Source organism: Lutra lutra, chromosome 4 (assembly GCF_902655055.1).
Source record: "Lutra lutra chromosome 4, mLutLut1.2, whole genome shotgun sequence".
In the NCBI taxonomy this organism is placed as follows: domain Eukaryota; kingdom Metazoa; phylum Chordata; class Mammalia; order Carnivora; family Mustelidae; genus Lutra; species Lutra lutra.
Window position 1 is genome coordinate 60,950,833 of NC_062281.1, and position 24,952 is coordinate 60,975,784.

The 24,952-nt window shown below is 43.7% G+C and overlaps 1 protein-coding gene across 3 annotated transcripts in view; it reads right to left on the reverse strand.

Annotated features, from left to right (window-relative positions):
• Nucleotides 1–15,110: 15,110 nt before the first annotated feature.
• RDH10 (retinol dehydrogenase 10) overlaps nucleotides 15,111–24,952 on the reverse strand; it is a 28,966-nt gene continuing 19,124 nt past the window's right edge. For all 3 annotated transcript variants that reach the window (XM_047725486.1, XM_047725484.1, XM_047725485.1), the window contains 4 exons: nucleotides 20,651–20,749; nucleotides 19,246–19,391; nucleotides 17,314–17,445; nucleotides 15,111–17,221 (listed from right to left, as the gene is read on the reverse strand). In XM_047725486.1, the coding sequence (XP_047581442.1) occupies nucleotides 17,098–17,221; nucleotides 17,314–17,445; nucleotides 19,246–19,391; nucleotides 20,651–20,749 (501 nt within the window). In that variant the 3' untranslated portion in view covers nucleotides 15,111–17,097. The remainder of the gene's footprint in view (nucleotides 17,222–17,313; nucleotides 17,446–19,245; nucleotides 19,392–20,650; nucleotides 20,750–24,952) is intronic.

Below are 24,952 nucleotides of genomic sequence, written 5' to 3' on the forward strand. Positions count from 1 at the left end.
CGCCTGTAACTGAGTTTATTAATAGTAACTGCCTCACAGGGTAGCTGTGTGGATTAGATGAGTTAATAAATGAAAGCCGGCATGCGGTAAGTGTCTGCTAGTATTATCCTCGGCGTTCTGTATTTCAGCTTCAGCTGGGCACGGGCTATCAAGCTCATGTTTGCTCCGCTCTGCTCACCAGCCTCGTTGGAGTTCTTTCTGGGCCGTCTTGCATTTGAACTACATAAGAACTCTCTCATCTGTTATTTGTCTGCCTCAGTCTTCAAAGCAAGAGGAGCATGGTCTCAGTTAATAGCCCCTCTTGGGTCCAAGCAACACTTGGATGAAACTCTTTACAATCTGGGTAGCTCTGACCATCAGACAAAGGGCCAGGAATGGAAGAAGTAGAATCTGAAAAGCCAGTTTAGTCCTCAGGACCACAACTGCCTGGGCATTGCGGGCAGAAAGGAAGAGCTGCCTTTCCTTCCACCGCGGGCCTCCCCATACTTCTGAAGGCTGTCCTGTCCCACCAGGAGACCTCAGTCCTTTTGACACAGCGCTCGGCCAGCCTAAACCCCAACACTCCAGAAAATCCTTCCAGGGAAATCCCCCTGGAACCTTTCCTCAGAATGGCTTCCTCTGCCTTATCTGCGATCCCTTCAGATCCCAAGGTCCCTTGATTTTCTCGTGCTCTCACTTCAAGTCTGAAAAAGTTTGAAATCTTGGCAGGAAATCTTATTTTGGGGGTAAGAAGAAAGTCACCTTGAATGACTTTCTCCATTTTACAGCCTTTCTTCCAGCCCCATTGAGCAAATGCTGTTTTAGATGGTGGAAAGCATTCTCGCCTGGCAGAGGGAGTGGGGACCTGGGTGCAGCGTGGGCCTGAGGGCAACAGGAGCCACCAAGGCAGGGTCCCCCATCCTGGTCTAAATGGCACACCTGGGTCCCCTAAGGGACCATTCATGCTTATGGTGGAACAGCTTCCCCATTTAGGGATAACCCATTTGTCCAGCTGCAGGAACTCTAGGCAGCCCTGAGAGCAAGGCCTCGGGTCTGAATCCCAGCTGCATACTTGTTGTGGCTGAGCCCTCACTGGCACCGTGGATGAATGAATGTGTCCTGTGATCAACATGGTGCCACCCAGGCTTTGACTGGCTTCACGAGATCCCGAAGCAGATTGTGCCAACAACTGACCCAAGAGAGTACAGCCCAAGTTCTTAATTCAGTGGGTATGTGTGGACATCCGGCCTGGAGAACCCAAGCCCAAGGTAGAAAGACACCTGGCATGTTCAGGGCAGGCCCAAGATTTGCATGGTACCCTCTACTCTGATCTCTGAGAAGTTCCAGAACTTCTTCCTGGGATGTTCTGCAATGTCCATGCATCTGCAGTTTGGTAAATCTGCAGTTTGGTAAATCGAGGTTGGGATTTGCCAAGACTGGAAACCCTAGCTCCCCAGAGCTGCAAATTCAAGTTCTCCTTCTAGGTCTTGCCTCCAGCTACTTATTGGTTCAAACAAATGGATTATTGATCCAGCTAGTCAGTGCTCTTCTCCTGTTGTCTACAAAAATTAACCCATGTGAGGCTGCAGGTGGAGGTGCGTGAGGTGGGTACCATCACCTAGGGGTTTCAACACAGAATATTGTACTGCTGTGGGATATTCCATTATATATATTTTATAAATACGTTTATTCATCTGACAGGTTATAGGTACTATTGTTGTTTCTAGTTTTTGCCTATCCAACTGATGCTTTCTAGAACCACATTCCAAGCAAGAATCACGTGTTGTGCATCTCTTCAGATTATCTTAATCTAGACTAGCCCTTCACCATTATCATGACTTTCATAAGTTAATATGCTTCCGGGGGCAAGGCCTGGATTGTCCCAAATTCTGAATTTGTCTATTTTTTTCTTCATGACATTGTTTTAATCTATTTCTTTCTCTCTGGTTTTCTTGTAAAAAAAAAGAAGTTAGGTCAAGAGACTTATTTAAGTTCAAATATTCTGGACAAATATGCTTCATAAGTGATGCTGTATACTAAATATGCTTATCACATTAGGAGATGTGTGATATCAGGTGGTCCCATTATAATTCGGTTAAGGTAGCAATGTGCTTGGTAACTGCTTGGAACACAGCAAATACAAAGCAAATATTGTGTTTTATCAACCCTATTGTACAGATGAGGAGACTAAGACTCATTTACATTTTTGGCTAACATTCTCAGATAAATCCCTTATGAGTGACAAAACTGGGACGAAAACTCAGGCCCTCTGATGCCAAATCTAGTCTTCTTACCCTTCACAATCTAAATTCTGAGCTTCTTAGAGCTAAAAGGTACCTCACAAATCATTCATTCGCTTATTAGTTCATTCAGTAAATAATGAATGAAAGCTTACTGTGAGATGTTCAGGCACTGTCCCAGGCACTGTGGATAGTACGGTGACAAAACACATCCTCAGGGAGCTTACACTGTAGTGCAGTCAGATGGGCAGTAAACACAAGCAATAAGTAAGATATAGAAGGTATTACATGATTTAGAGGAGAATAAAGCAGCTTCAGGGGGATGGGTAGGGTCCAACTGAGAAAGTGAGTTTTAGGATTTATTTTGTTTTATTTGAGAGAGCACACAGAGAGAGCAGCATTCTCAAGCAGGAGTGGGGCAGAGGGAGAGACTTTCAAGCAGACTCCTTGCTGAGTGCAGAGCCTGACGCAGGGATTGAACCCATGACCCATGGGATCATGACCTGAGCTGAATGGGAAGGTGACTTCTCAGCAAAGACTTGCAGGAGGTGAGAGAATGAACCATGTAGAAATCTGGGTGGTAAAGTGTTCTAAACAAAGGAAACAGCCAGTGCAAAGGCCCTGAGGGAGATGCATGGTAGGCATATTGGAGGAATATTGAGGAGTAGTCCCTCCAGCCCCCAACCCTGAGCCTATCCTACAGAGGTACCCCATCACAGCTAATCAGTGGACAAGTATGTAGATATATAAATATATTCCTTTGCTTCTTTAATGGTCCATGTATGGGTCTCCACTCAAACCCCCATAGATGCATTTGTGTATCCGTCTTTCCAACCAAACGTCCCCTGAGGTCCAGTCATTGCATGTGATTCTCCCACATGTTGATCAAAGAGGTAAAGAAGGGAGAGAACACCATGTCACAGAAAACCAAGGGAAGTGGCACAGGTTTGGAGGTTGGAAGGTCAGAGCTTTGGGGCACATGGCGTCTTGAGATAAAATGTCATGATATGGTTGAAATGGTACTGTAGGACAGATGGATCAATAGATAGATTGATAGGTAGACAGAAAGATAGATATAAATAAAGCCAGTATCAAAAAATTTTACAACTTTTGAAACTAGGTGTATGGATGTTCAATGTACTATATGTTTTTCAACTTCCAGTGTATTTGAAATTTTTCATGGTAAAAAGGTAGAAAAGAGCTTCTGTGGAGCTTCTGTGCTTATGCAGTGGCAGAGGTCAGGGAAAGGAACACTTTGCTCTTGACGTCAGCACGTCCTGGTGTCTCTACATGCTGTCCCTCTCACCGCATGGCCCTGGGCAGCCACTTTGCCACTTCTGTAAAGTGCCAGAGCCAGTGTGAGTTGCTTTTTGCAATTTCCTTGAGGACAGCTTTGTGTGTAGAAGAGACACCATCTGTAGATACATTTAAAAAATTATACTTAATTTCTTTCAGCAATACATTGGAAAAAACCCCTAATTTTCCTTAAGTTTTTGAGTTCAACTGACAACTTCCATTATTTTACTTATAAATCTAGTAAATTTTAACAATCACTCTTAAAGAGGTTTTTTTCCCCCATTGGGTTAATTAAGTCCCCTCACACACTTTAAATTGGATTTATAAATTTAATGTATTTGGTTTTATTTATAAGCACTTCAAATGCCTAACAATCAGAACATTCCCAAATGCTCAAACAATTCTAATAAGTATAATAAATTGAACTTAAAAATATAGTGCATCTCAAGTTCTTGTAAACATTCCAATATTGTTTACAAACCTAGTAAAATCACAAATCTAAACAATTACTTAATTTCCCATTTTAAGTCAGAATCATGAGGCTGATAGATTAGATTCTTTAATGCCAGTTCCTCTTAAGCATTACAAACACTCAGAATGCCCAGTATACACAAGTTGTTGCAAAACCTAACCGAAAAGTATTAATACTTAATTTGAACCCTTCCCAAGGTCAAAAGACAAGGTCAAAAGAAGCAATCAAGTTGAACTAAGCAAGTTGTAGTTTGCATTCCAGCAGCCTGAGATGATACAGCAAAAAAGGATTTTTCTGTGGACACAGGATCCAGTTTTCTTCATGACACACACCTAGAAGTTGATCTACCGTCCGCGGGAATGCCATGCTTTTAGAGGGGTTGGAATCTCCGTGGTTCAAGGTAAACCGTCACCCCTGTCTCCCACCTGATCTGAGTCTGCAATGCCCTCTGCCCAGGTTGTTCCACCATATTTATTTAATGCCTGATTCTGTCCAGAACCCCCAACCCCATATATTTTTCTGGTCTAGTGAGACCACACACACTTAAAGCTATTTAATGTCACCTACTTGGGTTCTGTGTTTCTTCAATGGTGATGTCTAGCTCCATGGTTGGTGCACAGTGGTCATAGTGCAGACGGACTGGGCCCTGTCCCCACTTATGGTCGCAGGGAAGGCAGTGGGAAGCCATACAATATCCCTGGGAGAGGATCACAGCCTACACACTCAAATCCTTAAACACTGTCTTAACTGTTATCCTTTCCACAGGACCCTCCATGGGGGAGGAGGAAAAGGAATTTTTTCCCCAGGGACCACAGAATCTATATTCTCTGTCATAGCTTCTCATCCATCTTTTTCCCATGTGCCCCCCAGCCCTGGCGTATTTTCTTGGTGTAAGGGTAGGTGGGATCACTTGTCCTTCTTAAACCCCTGATCCCAAAGACTGAGCCTATGCCTCTCTGTTCCTCTAAGGAATTTTCTAGGTTTAAAGGGTTTTAGAAGGCAAATACAGAAAGAGATCCATGTGTTTCCTTTCTCTTCTCTTTTATTCACCTTTGACTTTTAGAAAACTGGAGGATTTCAAGCATGCAAAAAAGAATAAAAGACAACATCCAGGTGTCGTCCACCCATCCGTTAGAGCTCAGCACTTTCCCCTACTTCATTCAGATACAGAACCTTAGAAGGAAACAAAAACATGATACAATTGAAGCCCCTGTATCCTCAGACTCTATTCTTTTTCCTTCCCAGAGATGACCCCCATCTGGAATTGGTGCTTAACATTTCATGTATGTTTCTACACCTTTATTTAATATGTGCACCCATAAAGAAACCTAAAATAGTTTTGCATATTTTTGAACTGCAAATAAATGACATCATATAATGTATCCTTCTGCAATTTACTTTTTGTGTTCAATAGTACATTTTAAGATTTATCCTTGTGGGTGCAGATAACAATAGTTCATGCTTTTCTTTTCACTGCTTTGTAATAATCCATTGAGCGAACATATCACAGTATGTCTATTCTCCTCTTGAAGGACATTTAGGTTGCTTCTGATTTGGTTCTGCAATGGGCATTCTTGTTCTGATCCTCTTGTGAGCATGTGTGAGGATTTCTCTAGGCTTTCTACCTAGGGTGGGGGTTGTGGGGTAGTGCAGTGGGTATGACTTCAGTTTGGCCAGACGGTTGTATGTGCCTGCCAGGTGTTACGAGAGTTCCTGTTGCTCCACACCCTTGACCACCATTTGTAATGTCAGACTGGTTCTCTTTTTGCCAATCTGATAGACATGAAATGGTATCTCTTCGTGGTTTATATCACTTTTCCCTGATTACCAGTGAGACTGAGCATTTGTTTACAGACCCTTGATTGCAAGGTATTCTAGTCTGTGGCCTTCTTCCCCTGTGGCTGCTGGTAGACCCAGTCACCACTGATATCATGTTGCCCCTTGCATCTAGCCCTGCCTAACCACCCCTGCACTGTGCCCACCAGTCAAGCTTCATTCTTCTGATCCTCCATAACCAAGCTGGGAGCTTTAGGTGAGACCCACTCCCCTGGGCTGTCCTTGACCCTGAAGGCTTGGTACTTGTATGGGAAGTCCTTTGATGTCCAGCCAGTGTGTTCTGTTAGGGTACCAACACCAGGCCAGAGCTACCTTTGTGGAATGAACCCTGCAAATGTGGACACTCTGCCTCTAGATTTGTGGTGACTTCCTCGCTCTAAGAGCCAGCATTCCAAACTCACCAGACTCCCAGTATTTCCTGAAGAAACTCAGACTTCCACATCACTCCAATTAGTAAAGACCATCACGTTTTCATACTTTTGACTTTATGGCTTCCCCTCTCCCCCCAAGCGGGACCATTTTGTTAGCAAAGAAACAGAATGGTATTAGAATGTCTACTATTTATCTTTTATCTTAATGTATAAAGAACACTAATGCCACATGAGTGAAGGAGTTGGGCTGGCCTCTGGTCTCCCAATAGGCCCCAGGGCTCCGTCAGATGCCCCAGCCTGCTTCCTGGCTTGTGGAATTGAAATTGGGCCCCAGCAAATTTGAATTTAGTGCATGCATATAGTGCATGAATTTTGCAAACATGAATGGAAAACTTTTAAAAGTTTATTAAACACATTTATTCTTTTTTTAAAAATATAATTCACATACCATATAATTCACCCATTTAAAACGTGTAATTCAATGGTTTTTAGTATATTCAGACTTGTGCAACCATCACCACAGTCAATTTTAGGACATTTTCATCATCCCCAAAAGAATCCCTGTACCCTTTAGCTGTCATACCCCCATTCCTCACCCTTAGCACCAGTCTTAAGCAATTGCTGGTCAATTTTCCGTCTTTACAGATTTGCCTCTTCTGAACATTTCATAGAAATGGAATCACATAGCATGTCCTCTGTGACTGCCTTCTTTCACACAGCACAGTGTTTTCCAGATTCACGCATGCCATGGCTGGTACAGCATATTCACCTGTTGAGGGAGGTCTGTGTCGTTTCCATCTTGGACCATTGTGAATATTAGCACTGTGAGCATTCGTGTGTAAGTTTTTGTCTGAATACCTACTTCTAATTCCTATAGGAGGATACCTCGAGGTGCGATTGCTGGGTCCCATGGTAGTTCTAGGTTTCACTTTCTGAGGAACCTCCACACTATTTTCCACAGCAGCTGCACCATTTGACAGTCCCATGGGCAATGTACAAGTGTGCCCATTTCTCCACGCCTTCGCCAACATTTATTTTCTGTTAAAAAAATATCTTATAGCCGTCCTAGTTGATGTCCAGTGGTATCTTCTGGTTTTCACTTGCGTTTCCCTACTAGCTGGTGATGTTGAGCATCTATTCAGGTGTTTGTTGGCCATTTGTACATGTTCTTTGAAAAAATGTTTATTCAAGTTCTTTGCTCGTTTTTTAGTTTTTTATTTTTCTGTTTTTAGTTTTTAGCTTTTATTGAAGTTCCAGTTAGTTAACATGCAGTGACCTGTTAGTTTAATTTAGTTTAGTTTAGGTGTACGTTTTGGTGATTCAACACCCAGTGCTCATCACAGGTGCCCTCCTTAATCTCATCACCTATGTCACCCATCCCCCACCCACCTCCCCGCTGGTAACCACCAGCTTGCAGTTAGAAGTCTGTTTCTTGGGGGAGCCTGGGTGGCTCAGTTGGTTAAGCATCTGCCTTCGGCTCAGGTCATGATCCTAGGGTCCTGGAATTGAGCCCCATGTTGGGCTCTCTGTTTGGCGGGGAGTCTGCTTCTCCCTCTCCCTCTTCCCTTGCTTGCTCTCTCTCTCTCTCAGATAAGTGAATAAAATCTTTTTTTTTTTTAAGATTTTATGTATTTATTTGACAGACAGAGATCACAAGTAGGCAGAGAAGCAGGCAGAGAGAGAGGAGGAAGCAGGCTCCCTGCTGAGCAAAGGGCCTGGCATCAGGACCTGAGCTGAAGGCAGAGGCTTTAACCCACCGAGCCACCCAGGCACCCCAAGTGAATAAAATCTTAAAAAAAAAAAAAAAAAAAAGAAAGAAAAAGGGCCTGCTTCTAGGTCTTCCCCTCCTTTATCCCCCCGTGATAGTTTGTTTTGTTTCTTAAATCCCACATATGAGTGAAGTCATATGGTGTTGTCTTTCTCTAAGTTATTTCACGTAGCAAAATACTCTCTAGCTCCATCCATGATGTTGCAAATGGCAAGATTTCATTCTTTTTTTTAATGGGTATCTACTCAGAAGTGGAATTGTTGGATCATACGGTACTTTGATGTTTAATTTTTTGAGGGACTGCTGTTCTGTTTTTCGTAGTGGCTGCACCATTTTATATTTCCACCAACAGTACACAAGGGTTCTAGTCTTTTATTTTTTCTTTTTTTTATTTTAAAATTTTTTTTTTAAAAATTAACATATAATGTATTATTTGCTTCAGGGGTACAGGTTTATGAATCATCAGTCTTACACATGTCACAGCACTCACCGTAGCACATACCCTCCCCAGTGTCCTTCACCCAGCCACCCTATCCCTCCCCTCCAGCCCTCCAGCAACCCTCAGTTTGTTTCCAGAGATTGAGTCTCTTATAGTTTGTCTCCCTCCCCAGTCCCATCTTGTTTCATTTTTTCTCTCTCTTCCCCCTACGAGCCCCCCCACCTATCAAATTTCTCATATCAGAGAGGTCATATGATAATTGTCTTTCTCTGATTGACTTATTTCACTCAGCATGATAAAGGGTTCTAGTCTTTTTTTTTTTTTTTAAGATTTTATTTATTTGACAGAGAGAAAGAGATCACAAGTAGGCAGAGAGGCAGGCAGAGTGAGGGGGGAAGCAGGCTCCCTGCCGAGCAGAGAGCTGGATTCAGGGCTCAATCCCAGGGTCCTGAGAACATGACCTGAGCTGAAGGCAGAGGCTTAACCCACTGAGCCACCCAGGCGCCCCAGGGGTTCTAGTCTTTTAAATAACTGTACAAGACTGGGGTATGTTCTCTAAACATATCTCACTTGGAGTTGGAAATCTGAAAACTTTTTCTTTTCTATCTCCCTGCCTCCCAAATATTCATTGTGTAACTGGTTTGATTTCAAATTAATCTGATTTAGGGGTCAGATGCAATAAGAAAATACTAGAAACCCTAGGGCTCATTAAGAAATCAACGTCAGCCTACTCGCCTCCGCGGCCGGGGAGAGCCCCGTGAATCCTACCATTTTGTGCATTTTTCTCTAGTCCTCTTGCATCACCTCGTCCTTTCCTCTTGAGCGGACGTTGAACTGGTTTTTAAAATGACTTGATTTTTTTCCCCCTCACATACATAAAATACTACTTCTTCCCCTCTAAGAGAAATCATTTTGAATTGATAGTTCTTCATGGAGAATAGACTAGAAGTGCCCAAACTGCACACACTTCTTACTGAGTGGCTCACTGAGCTAAAACCTAGAGGCAGGCATGAAACTTGTTCCCAAACGCTGGGTCCCTGAGAGGGAAGCCTGGTCGATCCCTCTTCTCCAGAACATACTCTCCTGCATCTGTAGCAGGTAAGGGGGGACGGTTCCTGGGCTTTCAGCTGGCTGTGGGAATGTCTTCGGGGACAGACTCCAGGCGGTGGTGGAGCAGTGGAGCAGGAAGTCGGAGCAGCTGGAGGAACTGTGGTTAGGGAATCTCCCCCGGGGCTGCAGCTTTTGCTCCATCTAGTTCCTTCCCTGACAGCGGAGACGTATTCCTTTCTTCACTCCCTGGCCAGGCTCTGCATTTTCCAGCTCACAGTCCTAGAGGGCCTCCCTCCGCTTCAGGAATGCTGAGGGCAGAGCACTGGGCTCCAGAGGCCGTCATGAGAAAGACAACTCGGGTCTACTTCCAGGGATATGGTGAAGACCCTTTAGCATCCATCATGCAGGAAACCCCCTAAAATCTGACAATGCCATTGTCAAAGTTAGAGCAAAGTGGTAGAAATTAAAAGGCAGCTCCTGGACAATAGAGACTTCTATTCATTTTATTTTATTTATTTTATTTTATTTTATTTTATTTTCCCCAAAGGACAAGCTTTCCATTGTCAGTTGAGCCAGAAGAAAATGGTGTTATAGGGGTCAGATTAAAGTTCTCTGTGTCTGCCTCAACACTCATCCTTTTTAGGACCCAGCTAACTTTATTGTCTCTCTCCCTCCCTCTCTCCGAGACTAACCAGATATCCTAAAGGGCTGGAAGACCAGCATCTGGAGGGGTGCCTTACAAATTTTTCTGGTCTTCAGTCACTTCTGCATACAGGTGAGATTGATCAGAAAAAAGACTCAAAGGGCACATAAATAGAAAGTTCCTCTGTCCTCGCTGTTCCTTCAGAAACAACAGAACAGGGGGAAGAAATCCTTTCATACACAGAAGACTTGGGAAAGACCCTTTCTATTTCACAAATAAGACCAGCAGGTATTATGTGATGGGCACAAAGGTCATGCAGGTCAACATTTATTAAGCATCTACTGTGCGCTTAGCATTATATGAGGGGTTGGACTGAAACCACATGGGATGAATGAAACAGGACACTTGTCCTCAGATGTACAAATAAGTCATTGCAACACAGTAGGTGTTTGTGATATAATGAAAAAATGTATATTTAGTCTTTGCCCCAGTTCCTGGCATAGATCTCCTAAAACCCTTGGAATTTCCTGAGTGATGGGAGTGTCTTTTATTATTCATAAAAGCCTTTTTCCACCATACCTGAGTTCCTGCTTCGGGGATGACACAGAGTGGACATGTAGTTAGTTTCAAGGGAGGGGCTGGCCACACTTAGAGGGTTGGAAATTTCAACCACCCCTCCTCCCAACCTCCAGCATAGGAAAAGGGGATGGAGAATGAGTTCATTCACCAGTGGCCGACTGTGGCCAATCAAGAAAGCCTGAGTGATTAAACCACCATAACAACTCTTGACCTGTGAGATTTGGAGAGACTGCAGGTGGGTGAAGACATTAAGGTGCTGGGAGGGTGGTGTGTCCCCATGGGGCATGGAAGCTGTATGCCAACTCCCCTCCTCCCTCCTTGACCTATGTGCCTCTTTATCTGCTTGTCATGTGTATCCTTTATAACAAACTCATAAGTATAGTGTTCACCTGAGTTCTGAGTCGTTCTAGCAGATTACCAAACCTGAAGTTCGGGGGGTGGAAACCCCCCAATGTATAGTCAGCTGGGTAGATGTGTGGGTAGCCTGGGGCCCACATTTGCAATTGGCATCTGAGGTGGGGGCAGTCTTACAGGACTGAGCCCTTACCTCTGTGCTGACTCCGAGCAGAATTGAATTGCCGGACACCCAGCCGGTGTCAGAGAATTGAGGATTGTTGGAAAAACCAAGCAGGACCACCCACAAGGACTCTGATATCAGCACTGCCCACTGCCACAGCCATGGCCACGGCCATGACCATCATTACTATCGGGCTCAACTCTTCAGTGGGGAATGGCCCTTGGTTAGGTGAAAGATGGCAGAATAACAGCAGGTTCCTGTAATTCAACCCCGTGCAATCCCTTCTGTGTGTCCTCCCGTAGATCCCTCATAATATCCTTGAGATGGGGCCAGCTACAGTGGCCAGGTTACACACCAGAGACTTTTGGAGGCGAGGCTGCAGGCCCTGGGTATGTGTGTTGCCTCGGGCTGCTTAACTAAGTGTGGCAAACCAGGTGGTTAAAAAGACAGAAACTTACTCTCCCAGTTCCAGAGGCTGGAAATCTGGAATCAAGGCGTCGATAGGGCTGACTCCCTTTTGGAGGCCCCAAAGGAGAATCTGCTCCTTGCTTCCTCCTTGCAGGTACCCCTTGGTGACCCTTGGATTGTAGCTGCCATCACTCCAGTCCCTTTCTCTCTCTCTACGTGGTGTTCTCCCTGTGTCTGTCTCTCTTAGATAGATGCCAGGGGTTGGATGTAGGGCCCATCTAATTCAAAATGACTTCATCGTGATTACACAGCGAAGACACTATTTCCAAATGTGATCACATCGCCAGGAATCGGGGGTTAGGACATCAATGTGGTCTCTTTGAGGAGGATGTGATTTGATCCACACCGCTGAGCTCTCAAACAGGAACTATACAGCTGGGGCACGCTATGTGCTGGTTTCAGGGCCAAGAGCCCCGCCTGCCCACTGGCCTCTTGGACCACTCAGGCCACGCACAGAGCCAGGCTGGCCAGGGCCAGCATGAGAGGAGCCCGATGCCCCCGCTGTGGGGGAGGGGGGGTCTGCTGCGTGGTGTCCAGGTGGACCACCCAGGACACGTGGGCAACGTGAGGGGACATTGTTCATGGCTGCTGGGAACACACATCTTCCTGCAGCATGGTTTAAATCAGCTTGACAGGAAGACCTCAAACTCAGAATCCGGACTGAAGAGGCTTTGTTTTCCGGGCCTATCAGTGCTCTTGCTTTTGGCTGGTGGTTAGAAAGGTTTCAACCATTGCAGCTAAAAAACTTGCTAGAAGCCCCTGGAAGGCACCATGCAAATGCTCTGCAGGAACGGAGCAAGCGAGATGAGAATTAATTGCTCAGTGAGTAGGATTCCAGGTGATGCGGGCGCACATTCCCGACACTTCCCTGGGAAGATGGTCAGGAAAGCGGTTAAGCGCTCTGGACTCTCGAGTGTGACATGGCAAACTCAAGCGCCTGAAGAGTCGTCATAACGAACACAGAGGACTGTGGTCGTCCACATGGCTCGGTCTTGACCTTCCCAGGGAGAGCAGGGGAGAGCCGAGGACATCCCTCTTGACCTAGGGATGTGCCCAGAGCGTGCTTGGCTTGTGCTGAGTTCTGCACTCGAGGGAAGCAGGTGGGAGACTGTCCCGTTGAGCAGTGGGCTAGAGGCAGGTCCTGTCCCCTCTTTTTGGCAAGTGAAAGGGGTTCACTTGAACTAACATGTATCCATTCGATGATACTTGAAATGTACTTTGTTTTTCCTCTAGGGTTCTCATGAAACGCTGCCTGCACATTTAAGCAAGTTGTGCTTCCGCGGCCAAGCAAACAGAACTGCCAAACAACGGTTTCCAGGTTTCACAGAGGAAGAAATTTTCCTTTGGTCATTAAAACAATGGATTCAGTTACTAGAAACCTGAGTGCACGCTTAGAGACTCCATGCGCTATCTGTTAACACTGCCCTTCACCTTTTGGGCCTCTGCCCCAGGGCTGGCCACACAGACGCTTTTTCTTGGGCCAGACTGAGGTTTCTTAAGTGTGACTCAGGCTGGAGATTAGGTCCAGGCAGAAGAGATAATTGTTTCTAGTCTGGTTTCTTCTAACTTTTCTCCTACGTCACCTTTTATGCCTTTTTCTTCGGCAGCTCCCTCATATTCCCCAAGTTGCAGGCCCTGGCCCTTCTCCTCCTATGCCCCCCAGCTCTACCGCACAGCACAGCCTCTTGGCAGGTGCCTCTTAGCAGCCAGAATCTTAGCACCAGCCTCCTTCCTAAGGAGCAGATCTCGATGTCCACCTATCTGCCAGGGACTGTCACTCAGCATCTCCAAGGCAACGCTCTATGATCAGGTTCGCTGTTCTGCTGTTCCCACTTACAACCTGGCTCGTGATGAGCCATTCTTCAGTCCTTAAGCTAAACACTGGGACTCTGGCAGCCATCTGTTCCTTTTCGTGTTCATCACTTCGTAACCTGACTTTTGCCATAGCCTCCCTCCTACCTGGTCTCCCAGCTTCCGGTATTCCAATAGCCTTTGTAGCAATGGATTCTATTAACTTCACAACTCTGCTCATGTCCTTTCCTAGGGCTTCTCTCTTCTCCATCCTCAGCCTGGAATGGAGGCGATCCTCAAGATGGGACCCACTAAGGAAACGCATGGCATTCTCTTTGTGTGTCCTATTTCAGACACAATGAGTATCATCTTTCTTTTTCAACCTCTGAGCCTCTCCTGACCTTCAGTTCCCTGGCATGCCCAAGCTCCCATTCTCATCTCCATCTGCTACCTCCCCAATCTTCAAGGCTTCTCTCAAATGCCACCTCGCTGAGACCTCGTCCACATTCTGAGGCTTCATTTGTGGCATACTCACATAGTTACTGGTATTTGAACTTATGGGTCAACCGCAGGCTCCTTGGGTCCCTGGGCCAGGCCCTCTGGCTTAGCAGATGCCTCGTGTGCTTGTTGAACAGCGGGCAGATGCTGACTATGCTCCTGTCCCCCCGGCCCCACGTCCCAACCTTTCTGGCCCAACACAGCCTCGCTTTCCCTTCTCCTCTTTTTAATCAGACACAGGCAATAAAATTGGCATGGAAAGAACTACCCTCCTCCCCCAAACCCCACTGATTTTAAATATTGTTGGAGGCAAAAGCAAATTTCCAAGATTCAGATCAACACCAATTTTGAATTATTTCTGCCAGTTGGAAAAGAAAACTTTGAAAACGACATTTGGCTTTTTTTTTAACTTGGGGAAAATATGAAAGCTATAGCCTTTCAAGGAAACGGGATACTTTAACACACACACACACACACACACACACACACACACACACACACACACACACACACAATGAGCCTGGCTTTATGTAGCTCAATCCTGTCAAGCTAATCTAATCTTTTGTGACAGAGCAGCAGACCTGGTAGATCAAGGGGGAAACAATAGTTGGAATTTATCTCTGCTGGCGTCACAACTTTTGATGACACTCAATATGATTATCATTAAACTGGTTGAAAGGTAGGGGAGGAGGGCACAAATCAGTTATAGGTGAGGGACAGAAGTGCTCCCTGGGTGCCAGCCTTGAGCCTAGTAGCCCTGAACGTGCCAGATGAGAAAAAAGAGAACTCAGAGTCAGCATGAATGACGAGGTGGGGTGGTGGGGGGGGGGGGGGGGGGGGGGGGAGGTGTGTGGTAGGTTATTAATTAGCAAGAAAAGTAACTTCCGCAATTACTTATGTGATCAACACTAGTATGTAGGTTTGACGAGGGGAGTTCATGTTTAGAGAAAACAGTAGTCATCGTCAAAGTAGCATCATATTAAGAATGTGGTACTGGCCTGAACAGATAAAACACATAGGAATCTTGCAGTTCTAAACACGCACTAACTCTCCCAACTCCACAGCTAAAGGCAGGAAAGAGAATTTGGACAGTATTCAAGGGGTAGCCACAGAACTAATTAAATTAGGCAGGGGCTAGGGAATTGATGAGTTATACAAGAAAGTTCAGTGCATCAGGTTTATTGAACTTAGAGATGGACAAGCTTATAAGGTCAGTACTGAATGAAAATAGAAATAGGTTTAAATTATAATGGGTGAGAATAACATTAAATGTAAAGAAGACCCTCCTTAGTCTTAAGATCAATAAATGAGTCGTGAAAGTAGCACAGATTTCTCTGATGGTCTGAGTGTGCTCTGGGCTGGCTGGGAGGCGGAACCGGATAAACTTGGGTAAAAACGGTCTCTCTACCCCACAGTGTTAGGAAGCACTACTTCAAAACTTTCGATCCCCAGTTGAAAATTAAGAGGCAGCCAGTGCCTCAATTATTATAATAGCCTCAGACTTGGTTATCATTTCTCTTTTTAGAGAAATTCAAACATAAATGAAGTGATTCCTTAAGACCAGCGTCGGGGACACTCACAGTGAGCAGGACTTTCCTGTAAGTGATTACAGTGCTGATCTGATCTGTGGTGCAAACTCCCAGAGGTAATGAGATGCTATTCTCCCACTTTCAGGGTTAATAAGCCCCTGATAAAGTATCTCATCAAAGTGTATGGTAACAAAGGAAATTTGAGTGTATGGCACCCTAAATTGTTAATGGCTGTTCTTGAACATTATCCCATTCAAGCAGTTTTTTTCTTTAAGGTCTGATATGAATGCAATGATTTTCTCTAGAATATTGCTGATCACTAGTAATCACACAGTCAGTGGCATGTAAGTTAATTCTTTAAATTTAATCAGTCCTTTATAAAACTTCCCAATTAATTAGTAAAAGATGGCTTATTTTAATAGCCTTAAACATTGGTTGCTATTTAAACAAGACATTCTAAAAAAAAAAAAAAAGCAATCACATAATAGTTTATAGTAATTTACAAGTGGATGGTATACATTTAGATACAGAGGTAGAAGTCCACTTTAACAACATTTCACTAATACACATTTACCAAATTCAAGGCACAAAATAGTTTGCTTTACAAAAAAATACTGTAAAAATGTCAATTGCTGTTCTACAATGTGAATAAAACTTTCAAAAGAATCTTTACACCCTTCCAATACGTACTCCATAGAATGATTTTTTCCCCCTCACTAATCATAGTTGGCACAAAAATGGGGACCTTTTTTTAATGCAGAAGTTCCCATTTTTAGAAACTATTCCTTTGCAGAGCTGCTATGTATTCTAGATAAAAGTCCATTCAAAGAAATGAAACACAGCAACTTCCTGAGGAAAGGGCACTTTCTGTATGCAGCAAAATTCACAGGTAGAAAATGTATGACCTTTGTGGATAAGTAGGTCTCCAGAGGAATAGAGCTTTAAGGAAAGATTTCAGAGACAAAATTAAAACTTCGGCTAACGCTTTAGTCCTTATGACTTTAAGAAAGAGACCTGATCCCGTTACTGTAATAATCAAACATCATTTACTTCAAATTGATGGAGATTTCAAAATTCCTTTTTTAAAAGAGCTGTACACACAAACACCACAAGCAGCCCCATGGGCTTTGCAAAACTGAAACTTAGAAAACATGAGAAAATATAGCACTAGCAGTCCTTGAAGTTGCAAGGGTGTCAATTGGCTAGAGTTTAATTACAAGAATTAATAAACTCTACGGATATTAAAAAAAAAAAAAACAAAAACCAACCACACAGGTGAAACACACTGTCGTTCCCATCTCTAGGCTTTCTGCTCTTTAAGAAAAATAATGGTAGCCTGGAGATGTCACACAGTGCTTGTCTAAAAGATAGGACAGGTTTCAGGGTTCTGCCTCAAAGGACCCTGTTGGCAACTACATAAGCTCACTTTTGCTGATCACGTTTCCAAGTCTTCTAGTCGGTTAATTTGCACTTCATTTATTTATTTTTTAAAGTTGATTAAAAAAAAAAAAAAGTCGACGTGGGTTTAGAATCCAGAGACTGTCAGTAATGCTGATGTGTGTCGGACTGAAACACCTGGATCGTCTTCTGATAGAAACGATACTCCGTACAAAAAAGATCCTCAGATGCCATTTTTCGCTTCATTATTGTTTGTGGCTTGTTTTCTCTGAGCAATGAACGGGTACATACACTTGTCTGCTCCTAGGAACCGATACATGCACACAACCGCTTCAAAAGGGAGGATGCTGAAACGAGAAAGGGGTCTGTTAGCAAGTGCGCACCGGCTGGCGGTAGGTCCTGGGGGAGGTCCGACCCAGGAGGGAACCCACACAGTTACCTCTTCATGAAAGTCACGATGTACATGAGGCGGGGAGTGCAGATCATGGGCTGGTCGGTGAGGATGGCCTTCATGGCCTGCTTCACACAGTAATCAGGCTTCAGCGGGGGCAGAAAAGGCTCAATTTCTTTCCTGAAAGTTAAATATTCAAAAAATGAAATGAAGAATTAACACAAAGCAGGGAAGACTGGAAATAGACATCCAACCATTACCAGTGAGGTTATCTAAGTGTCAGGATCTCAGGCCCATTTTGTTCCCTGCATTGTGTTTTTCTGTATTTTCCAAATTTTCCTACTCTGAATATATTTTATTTGCCTAGTCTAGAAAACAGGTTTTAAAAAAAAGTAAAATTGGTCTCCTCTTCTATAAAGTGAGATAATGTTTTTAAAATGTATTTCACATTATTTTATTTATTATTTTTTAAAAAAGATTTTATTTATTTATTTGCCAGATAGAAATCACAAGTAGGCAGAGAGGCAGGCAGAGAGAGGAAGGGAAGCAGACTCCCCACCAAGCAGAGAGCCTGATGTAGGGCTCGATCCCAGGACCCTAAGATCATGATCTGAGCCAAAGGCAGAGGCTTTAACCCACTGAGCCACCCAGGCGCCCCTCTATTTTTCTTAATAGAAAAGAAGAGGACATTTGGCATAACGAACAGTAAACCCAAACACAATGCCAAACTTTTAGTGCTACGCGTTGTTAGAAAGATGGTGTGTAACACTGGCATAAATTTTCTGAGTGAAATAAGTCAGCTGTATACTTTCCTGGATGCCCCAGGAGAGAAAACCGAGGCATTTTCTCTCAGGGGTCTCTGAAATGAAGAGCATATAGACAATCTTACCTTCAGCTGAATTCATTACATGACACATTGAAATAACCTAATAGTATAATTTATTCCTTTCACTTTCCATTGTCCCACCACAGCTTTGGACACCTGCCATGATGCTAAATAGGAAACAGCTAAATAGGAAACAGGGCTCCTTAGACCCTAGGCAATTGGTTCCTAAGTATATAAGATGAAAGAAACACACACACACACACACACACACACACACACACACACACACACACACACACGTGTGCATGCTCGGGAAAAGAGGCAGAGCTCGAGTCCATTCCCAGTCCAGACGTGGAGTGAGCCGGACAATGGAATAACTCAAGTCAAGCTCCACCTCCTTCACAGCGTGGCCAGCTTCGGGATGTGTTCAGAATGGCCCTGAACAACGGGGAACCGGTTCGGTTATCTTCCCTTGCTGTTCAAACTCATGCAAGCAAAGAATCTCAAAGTAAGCATGTCTTTACAAGTATCCTTTTAATGATTCGTGGTTTTGTTTACTCTGCTAGTTAAGTCATACGTGGCCTGACATTTATATTCCCACATGCCTCCTTTCAAAGTGTGTGGGTATTTTATTTTGTTTTTAGTAAATTGAAATAGTTCTTTTCATTCTTTTATAGTGAATCTGCCTACGTATACTCTGCAAAAAGAAAGCTCCCAAATCTGGAGGGCAATATTCAAAGGTCTTTTTAGAAGAAAGGCTTACTCTTTTGTGACGGTCACATTGTTTCATATCCAAATCAAAGTCACATTCATTTACCAACACTAATACTAAAGAAACAAAATAACTCCTAAGGAAGTAGCTTCCAAGGGAGACCCTGGGTATTTATGTTTCCTCCTTTGAAGGTACAGAGAGGCCACTTCCTGTCTGATGCTTCTAGACTGACTTCCTTGCATTAGTATCAGTGCGGTATCAGAACCTCGCTTGTTAATCTTATTGACCCGAATTTTACAAACCTCGACCAATGAAATAACAGGTTTAGTTGTTAAATGATAGTTAAGGCGCAAGGTCTTATTCTACATATTCCTCCAAGATGAAAAAAAAAAGCGCTTCAAAAAAAGTTTTTTTATCAGTAATAAGACAGGTTTTTACTTACCTGATTCGGCAGCCTCGGAACATGCCCGTGTCTACAAGGTAAGGGCAAACCAACGTTGTTTTAATTCCATCCTTTTCAGCAGCCTTTAACTCATGGCTCAGGGATTCGTGAAAACCCACCACTCCAAATTTACTGGCACAATAATCCTGAGTTAGAGAGAGGAGAACAGAAACACTAAGTATGTGCACAGATCCCACACCACACTGACCAAACCCAAGCTTCCCTGATCCTAGTACTCTGGTTACATGTTTGATACAGAAGGTTACAGGTGACTAAGCAAAGAAAAGGAAAGCATTTTCAAAGACAGATATCTGATGTGGTTCAGTGCAGAAATAATATTTTCAAAGCAACAGCAGAAACAGATGAACACTTTTTACCACATCCACCAAGTATCATATTACTTTGGGGAAGTTACCACAAAGGAATTCTATAAAAGCTAACAAGCGGGAGCTAAAAATGGAGAGATGTTCACTTTGAAGTGTCTGGAAAATTTACAAATGGTCTCTTGTTGTAAAGGAGAATGAAAATCCAGTTTGTCTAATTAACGCTAGGAGAGCAAAGGTGAACCTAGCTTAGGTTATAAGTTGTTAGGATCGATTTTCTCTTTAGGGTAAAGTGAAAATGGAAATGGTAAGTACACCTTAAGTACGGTAAGTACAGGTAAGTACACCTGGCTTAAGTAAACTTAAGCCAGACTTTAATCTAAGAACACATGGTACAGAAAGTTCTTATCCCTTACCCCACCTTAGATGTAGGAATGGAAATGCAGAATGTGGAAGCCATCTAGTTTGTGTCCTTTTGTGTATTTGCATGGGGATGAGGTTTTCGGTTTTATGCTGGAGGCACCGGAGGACAAACAGAACGATACACATACAAACACTTTATTTTTGGAATACGGTGAAGAATGGGGTTGATTAAGCCCAGTTCTGCAAACTTAACAAAGCCAGACACCTCACATCTGCCATAACCATCTCCTCTGATGAATGGATACAAGACAGTTCGCTTTTGGCAAGTCGACCCAAACAGGACGTCAAGCTCTGGCCTCACGTGTCTGTTTCCCAGGGCACTGCCACTGCCCTCCACGGTTTTATTCTTGACCCTCTGACTCCCCGCCACCATCAAGCAAAACTGCTAATGAAAATGGGGCATAGTGAGGGCCAGTCCACCTACTTTTCCTGCTGCTGTGGCTTTGTCAAGCTAGTGTAAGTGATTTTATGGCGGAAGATACTAGAGGTGCACTCCCAACAGCTGGCCCTGGGTTACTGAGGAACATTCCACACACGGCACACAGGTGGAACAGAGTGCTTTCACGAACGTGTGGGCGGCAGTACTCTTTGGAGGATTTTGGTGTACACATCACGAGATACACCGACTGACTGAAGGAAATGCTTTATATCTCACAAACCTCAACTCCGGCAGTACTGAACAATCCCAAGGAACTTGCAACTGTCACAATGTGACCATGATTAATCTCCAGCATGGTAGGAAGGAAAGCCTTTGTGGTCTGAAAGAAGAGTAGAGTCAAGGCTTAGAACAGACACTGTGAATTTCATTTACAAACCAATCCTACGTTATGTTTTAGCCACATGATAAAATCAGTTTTACCCACATAATGGTACATTTTCCGACTTGTTTCAAGATCTTATACATTTACTAAAAGAGTAGATCCTCTGAGTGTCTGGTTAGCATAACACCGTATCATCGGTGTGGCAGGCCTATTAGAAGCCGTGACCAACCAGACTTGTAACACAAGAGCTTTTGGGGACAAGCGCCAGAGATGAAAAGAAAGCCATCAGTCGAAGGCTCTTTATCACCTTTCAAGTGATAGTTATCTGCTAATCTAAACTACTCCCAGGTCAGGGATCTTTTCATGCTCCTGACACTTTAACACAGCTATCTCACGGTCTGTGAGGGACCTCCAGCTTACCCTCGAGTAAGTGCCTGGCATTAATGTCTACCTTACGGCTATGTCTAAACAGGAAGGGACCTGCAAATGAAGAGATCTTCCAGCATCCTCTTCCAGCATCCAAACTTCACCAAAGCGTACTAGCAGGAGGTAAAGTATTTCAGGATGTAAAAATGCAGGATAAAAGTACAGGATGCTCATCATGAGAAATGTGTCCTGTGCTAACCGACAGGAGCTTACAGCCTTCTAAATGACCACACTCCCCTGGGGGGCTTACAGGGTAGTGATTTGTCCACAGAAGCAGGTGACCCGCCACTTAGTGTAGCTGAGCACGTGGCACTTACAGGGCAATAGACCCGGGCACTGATTTCTTATTCACTAAACTCTTTCTTTCCCCTCTGGCTCTTTTGCCTTCAAGACACAAGGCTGTATTTAAAAAAAAAAAAAAAATTACTTCAAATTGCTTAAGATGATCTATTAACTACTCTACCAGGCTCCCAACAGTTTTATAACCTGCTTCTTAAAAGAAAGCAGCAAAGAGCAATCTGTCTACTGTTGAGTTATATCCCACTGCCAACACAGCTTCCCCATGATTTATGAAGTTAAAAGAACCCAAACAATACACAGTGGACTTAAAGGAGACTTGCATACCCTTTTCTGAGGATTTCCTGGCTGAGGGATCACTGAATTTTTGCATAAATATCTAATTTGTTACAATAACTTTGGCACGTACAAGATCAAAAACAGTCATTCCATTTCTTTTGAAGTTTCTCTGCATTCCAATCCATGATGCACACAGTTGCCAGATGAATGGCTGCGAAGTATCCCAAGGTCTTCCCCAGTCTGACTCCTGACCATCAGGCAACAACCCCACCCACCCCAACTCATACCCCATCTGCCTGGGTCCCCTCACTGTGGTCACCCAGAGCACACTTATTCTCACCCACCAGATTTTACCTGTGAACTCATCTCCTCTCTGACAATCTACTTCCAATGCCCTCCCATGTAATTTGAAGTATAATATTAATCACATATTTACAAAGCCTCCTGCGCTTTTCAACATGCTTATGTCACAAGAGCTTCCAAATAATTCTCTACTGAAGGTGTGGAGCCTTTATATCATTCTGCACCACCTTGACTTTGTTTGTATTTCTTTAAGACATATGGTCAGGACCATTCCCTGTAACATACAATTACATGTTTTGAGATATTTTGATTGTTTTAGATGTATTTGCCTGGCTGCCTCAGACTAAGCTGGAAGATACTGATTATTCTTTCAAAGATCATGGGAGAACTATTGCCCTGTGATGGGTACAGTGGAGGAGAGAATGTGAACAATGTTCCTTGTGAACTTCAGAGACCTGGCTTGCTGCTGGATGGAAGAGAGACACACGTTCAGCCGGATTTTACTTCTTTGCAGCAGTAAGTGGGAATGGTTAGGGTAGTTAGGACGAGTAATTATTATTTTGGTGTGCTTGGTAGCCAAAAAAGGCAAGACCTGGTCCTTCGGGTGATTGATTATATATTCAATTTTAGGCTCTCCGGCTTATATATGGCTATCATATCACAGAACTGCAATAAGGTAATATCATAAAGAAAGATATACATTCCAATCTAAATAAGAAAACATATCCTTAAGTAACCAAGTCTGTAAGGCTTCTTTTAAGTAGCCGGTTATTATTGTTCCCAGATTAGCTAGAAAAATATAAAATGTGTTCGTGATGTGACTCAGAGAGCATTTCTCAGTATTCCAAGTTTGCCTAGTCTTGGAAGACAGGGATAGATTTAGTACAAAGGATCCTACTGTTAAGTTCTTAAGTGAGGAGTCTCAATATTAAATCCCAAGAAATTACACACAATATACAACATCGGTAAGAATTTGCTGCTTAATCCCTGACCCTGTTTGTTTACATCGCCAGTGACCACTCGCTCTAGCTGGCGGCTGGCCCTGGCTGGAAACACACGGACACCCGAGCGGGCTGGCACTAATGACCTCCCCCCGACTCCTGTGCAATGCTGTTGCCTGCAGGTGCTAAATGACTAATCCAGATCCCCAGCACCACATAAAGGTAGGTGATAGAAGATTAACAAGTTCCTAGCTGTTTTTTAAGTTTAATGTGTTGCATGGTTCTGAAACTGATTAATGACCCCTCCCCTTGTCCTGAAATTAGTCTGTGGTATTAACTTCCCCCTTCAGCGATTATTTCTTGAACATCTATTACATGTAGGTACTGTTTAATGATGTGGCCAAGCAATGATGGCTAGAATGGGAGCTGGTTTTGTGGCTGTCTCTAAGCAGAATTCACACTTCCCAGCACTGAACCGTGTTAAATCAGTGTATCCAGTATAAGAGCTCTAGTTTATGCACAGGGTACTCCGGCTGTGTGTTCTAAAAAATGTGACTTGGGCTTGCTTTCCTCACCCCCTTGCTCTCCTTCCAAGTAGTCTGGAGGGACATTCAAGCTACTGGTTTTGTATTAAAGAGAAAAAAAGAGAAAGAGAAACAAAAGAATCTAAATATGGCTAAGTGACCAAAATCTTCTCCAACTGTGGGTTGTAAACATTTTTCAGCAAAATGTGCTTCACTTTGAGTAACTAGTAAACTGTGACACAGGTTTGCTTTAATATAAAGCTTTCTGCAGAGAGGAAGAATTAAAAAAAAAAAGGGTGGCAGGTCAGTGTCTAGGTTAAAATATGTGATTTCTGTGCATAATCAGGGACAAACACAGTCTGCTGTACAAATGAAATCCAATGTCTCCTTGCCTTTTCTCCATCCTAAGACAAAGGCCTATTTTCTTTATTTAGGAAGCACACCGATCATAGGTCTAATGCTACCATCGCAACAACCGCTATCAATGCTGAGCACAACCAACAAGGTTCAGGAAATGGGGAGATGGGAAAAGCTATCCAAGGCCGGGGTCAGGCAGGGAGCCCAGACTCGTCTTCTAAGGCTGGGCTCAAACACTCAGCTCCCATGTGCCAGGCAAAGGCAAGCCTGGGATAAGAGCAGTCACATCAGGACCATTGGTTTTTTGTTTTTTGTTTTTTTAAACTTGGGGTTTCAGGGCTTATGCTGAGCCTGATCCATGTGACTGAGCACGAAGGCTGTTAATCATTTTCCTTTGCGGCCCGAATGGAGGCGAGCAATTACTGTTCGTGCCTTATTTCCACAGCCCCAAGTCCTGCCTTACGTCTGGGGCACATTACCAAATAAACTTTGATCAACACTAATTCTATCCCTTACGTTACAGGGAAAATGCTGTAAATGAGTGGCTAGAAAGCATCATATTTTCAGGAATCTTCCCAAGTAACCTGACTAGTTTTCTAACTACTCTTGCCCTCAACAGTCTGGTAGATGACATCTGAGATAGAGCATATTCTGTCCCTGACACAGTTTGACAGCACAAAGAAATCTGGCACTTTGCAATGAATTATTAATGCGCACAAATATTGTAACATGTACGAGATGGGGACCAGTGAAAGGTGAAGTGCCAGTTGCCATGACACCAGTCAGTTCAAGCTAAGGTTCGTGATCTTTAACTTTGTCTCGAAGAGTCATTTAAAGGAACATCAAGGGCAAATCTAAGAGCACACCCAAATGGCTTAAGTATAAATCCTCGCGTGTGCCGCCATTAGTGAATCTGAAAGAGGAAACTCAGATTGCTGACCGAACACCTGGACTGCTGTGTCATCCCCACTATAAGGAAGGATTACTTGGATCATAAGTGACCACTTAGTACAAGGATGTCTAAAGTATGGAGTTTGGTGGCTGGCAAGGTTAGCTAGATGCTTAACCTGAGC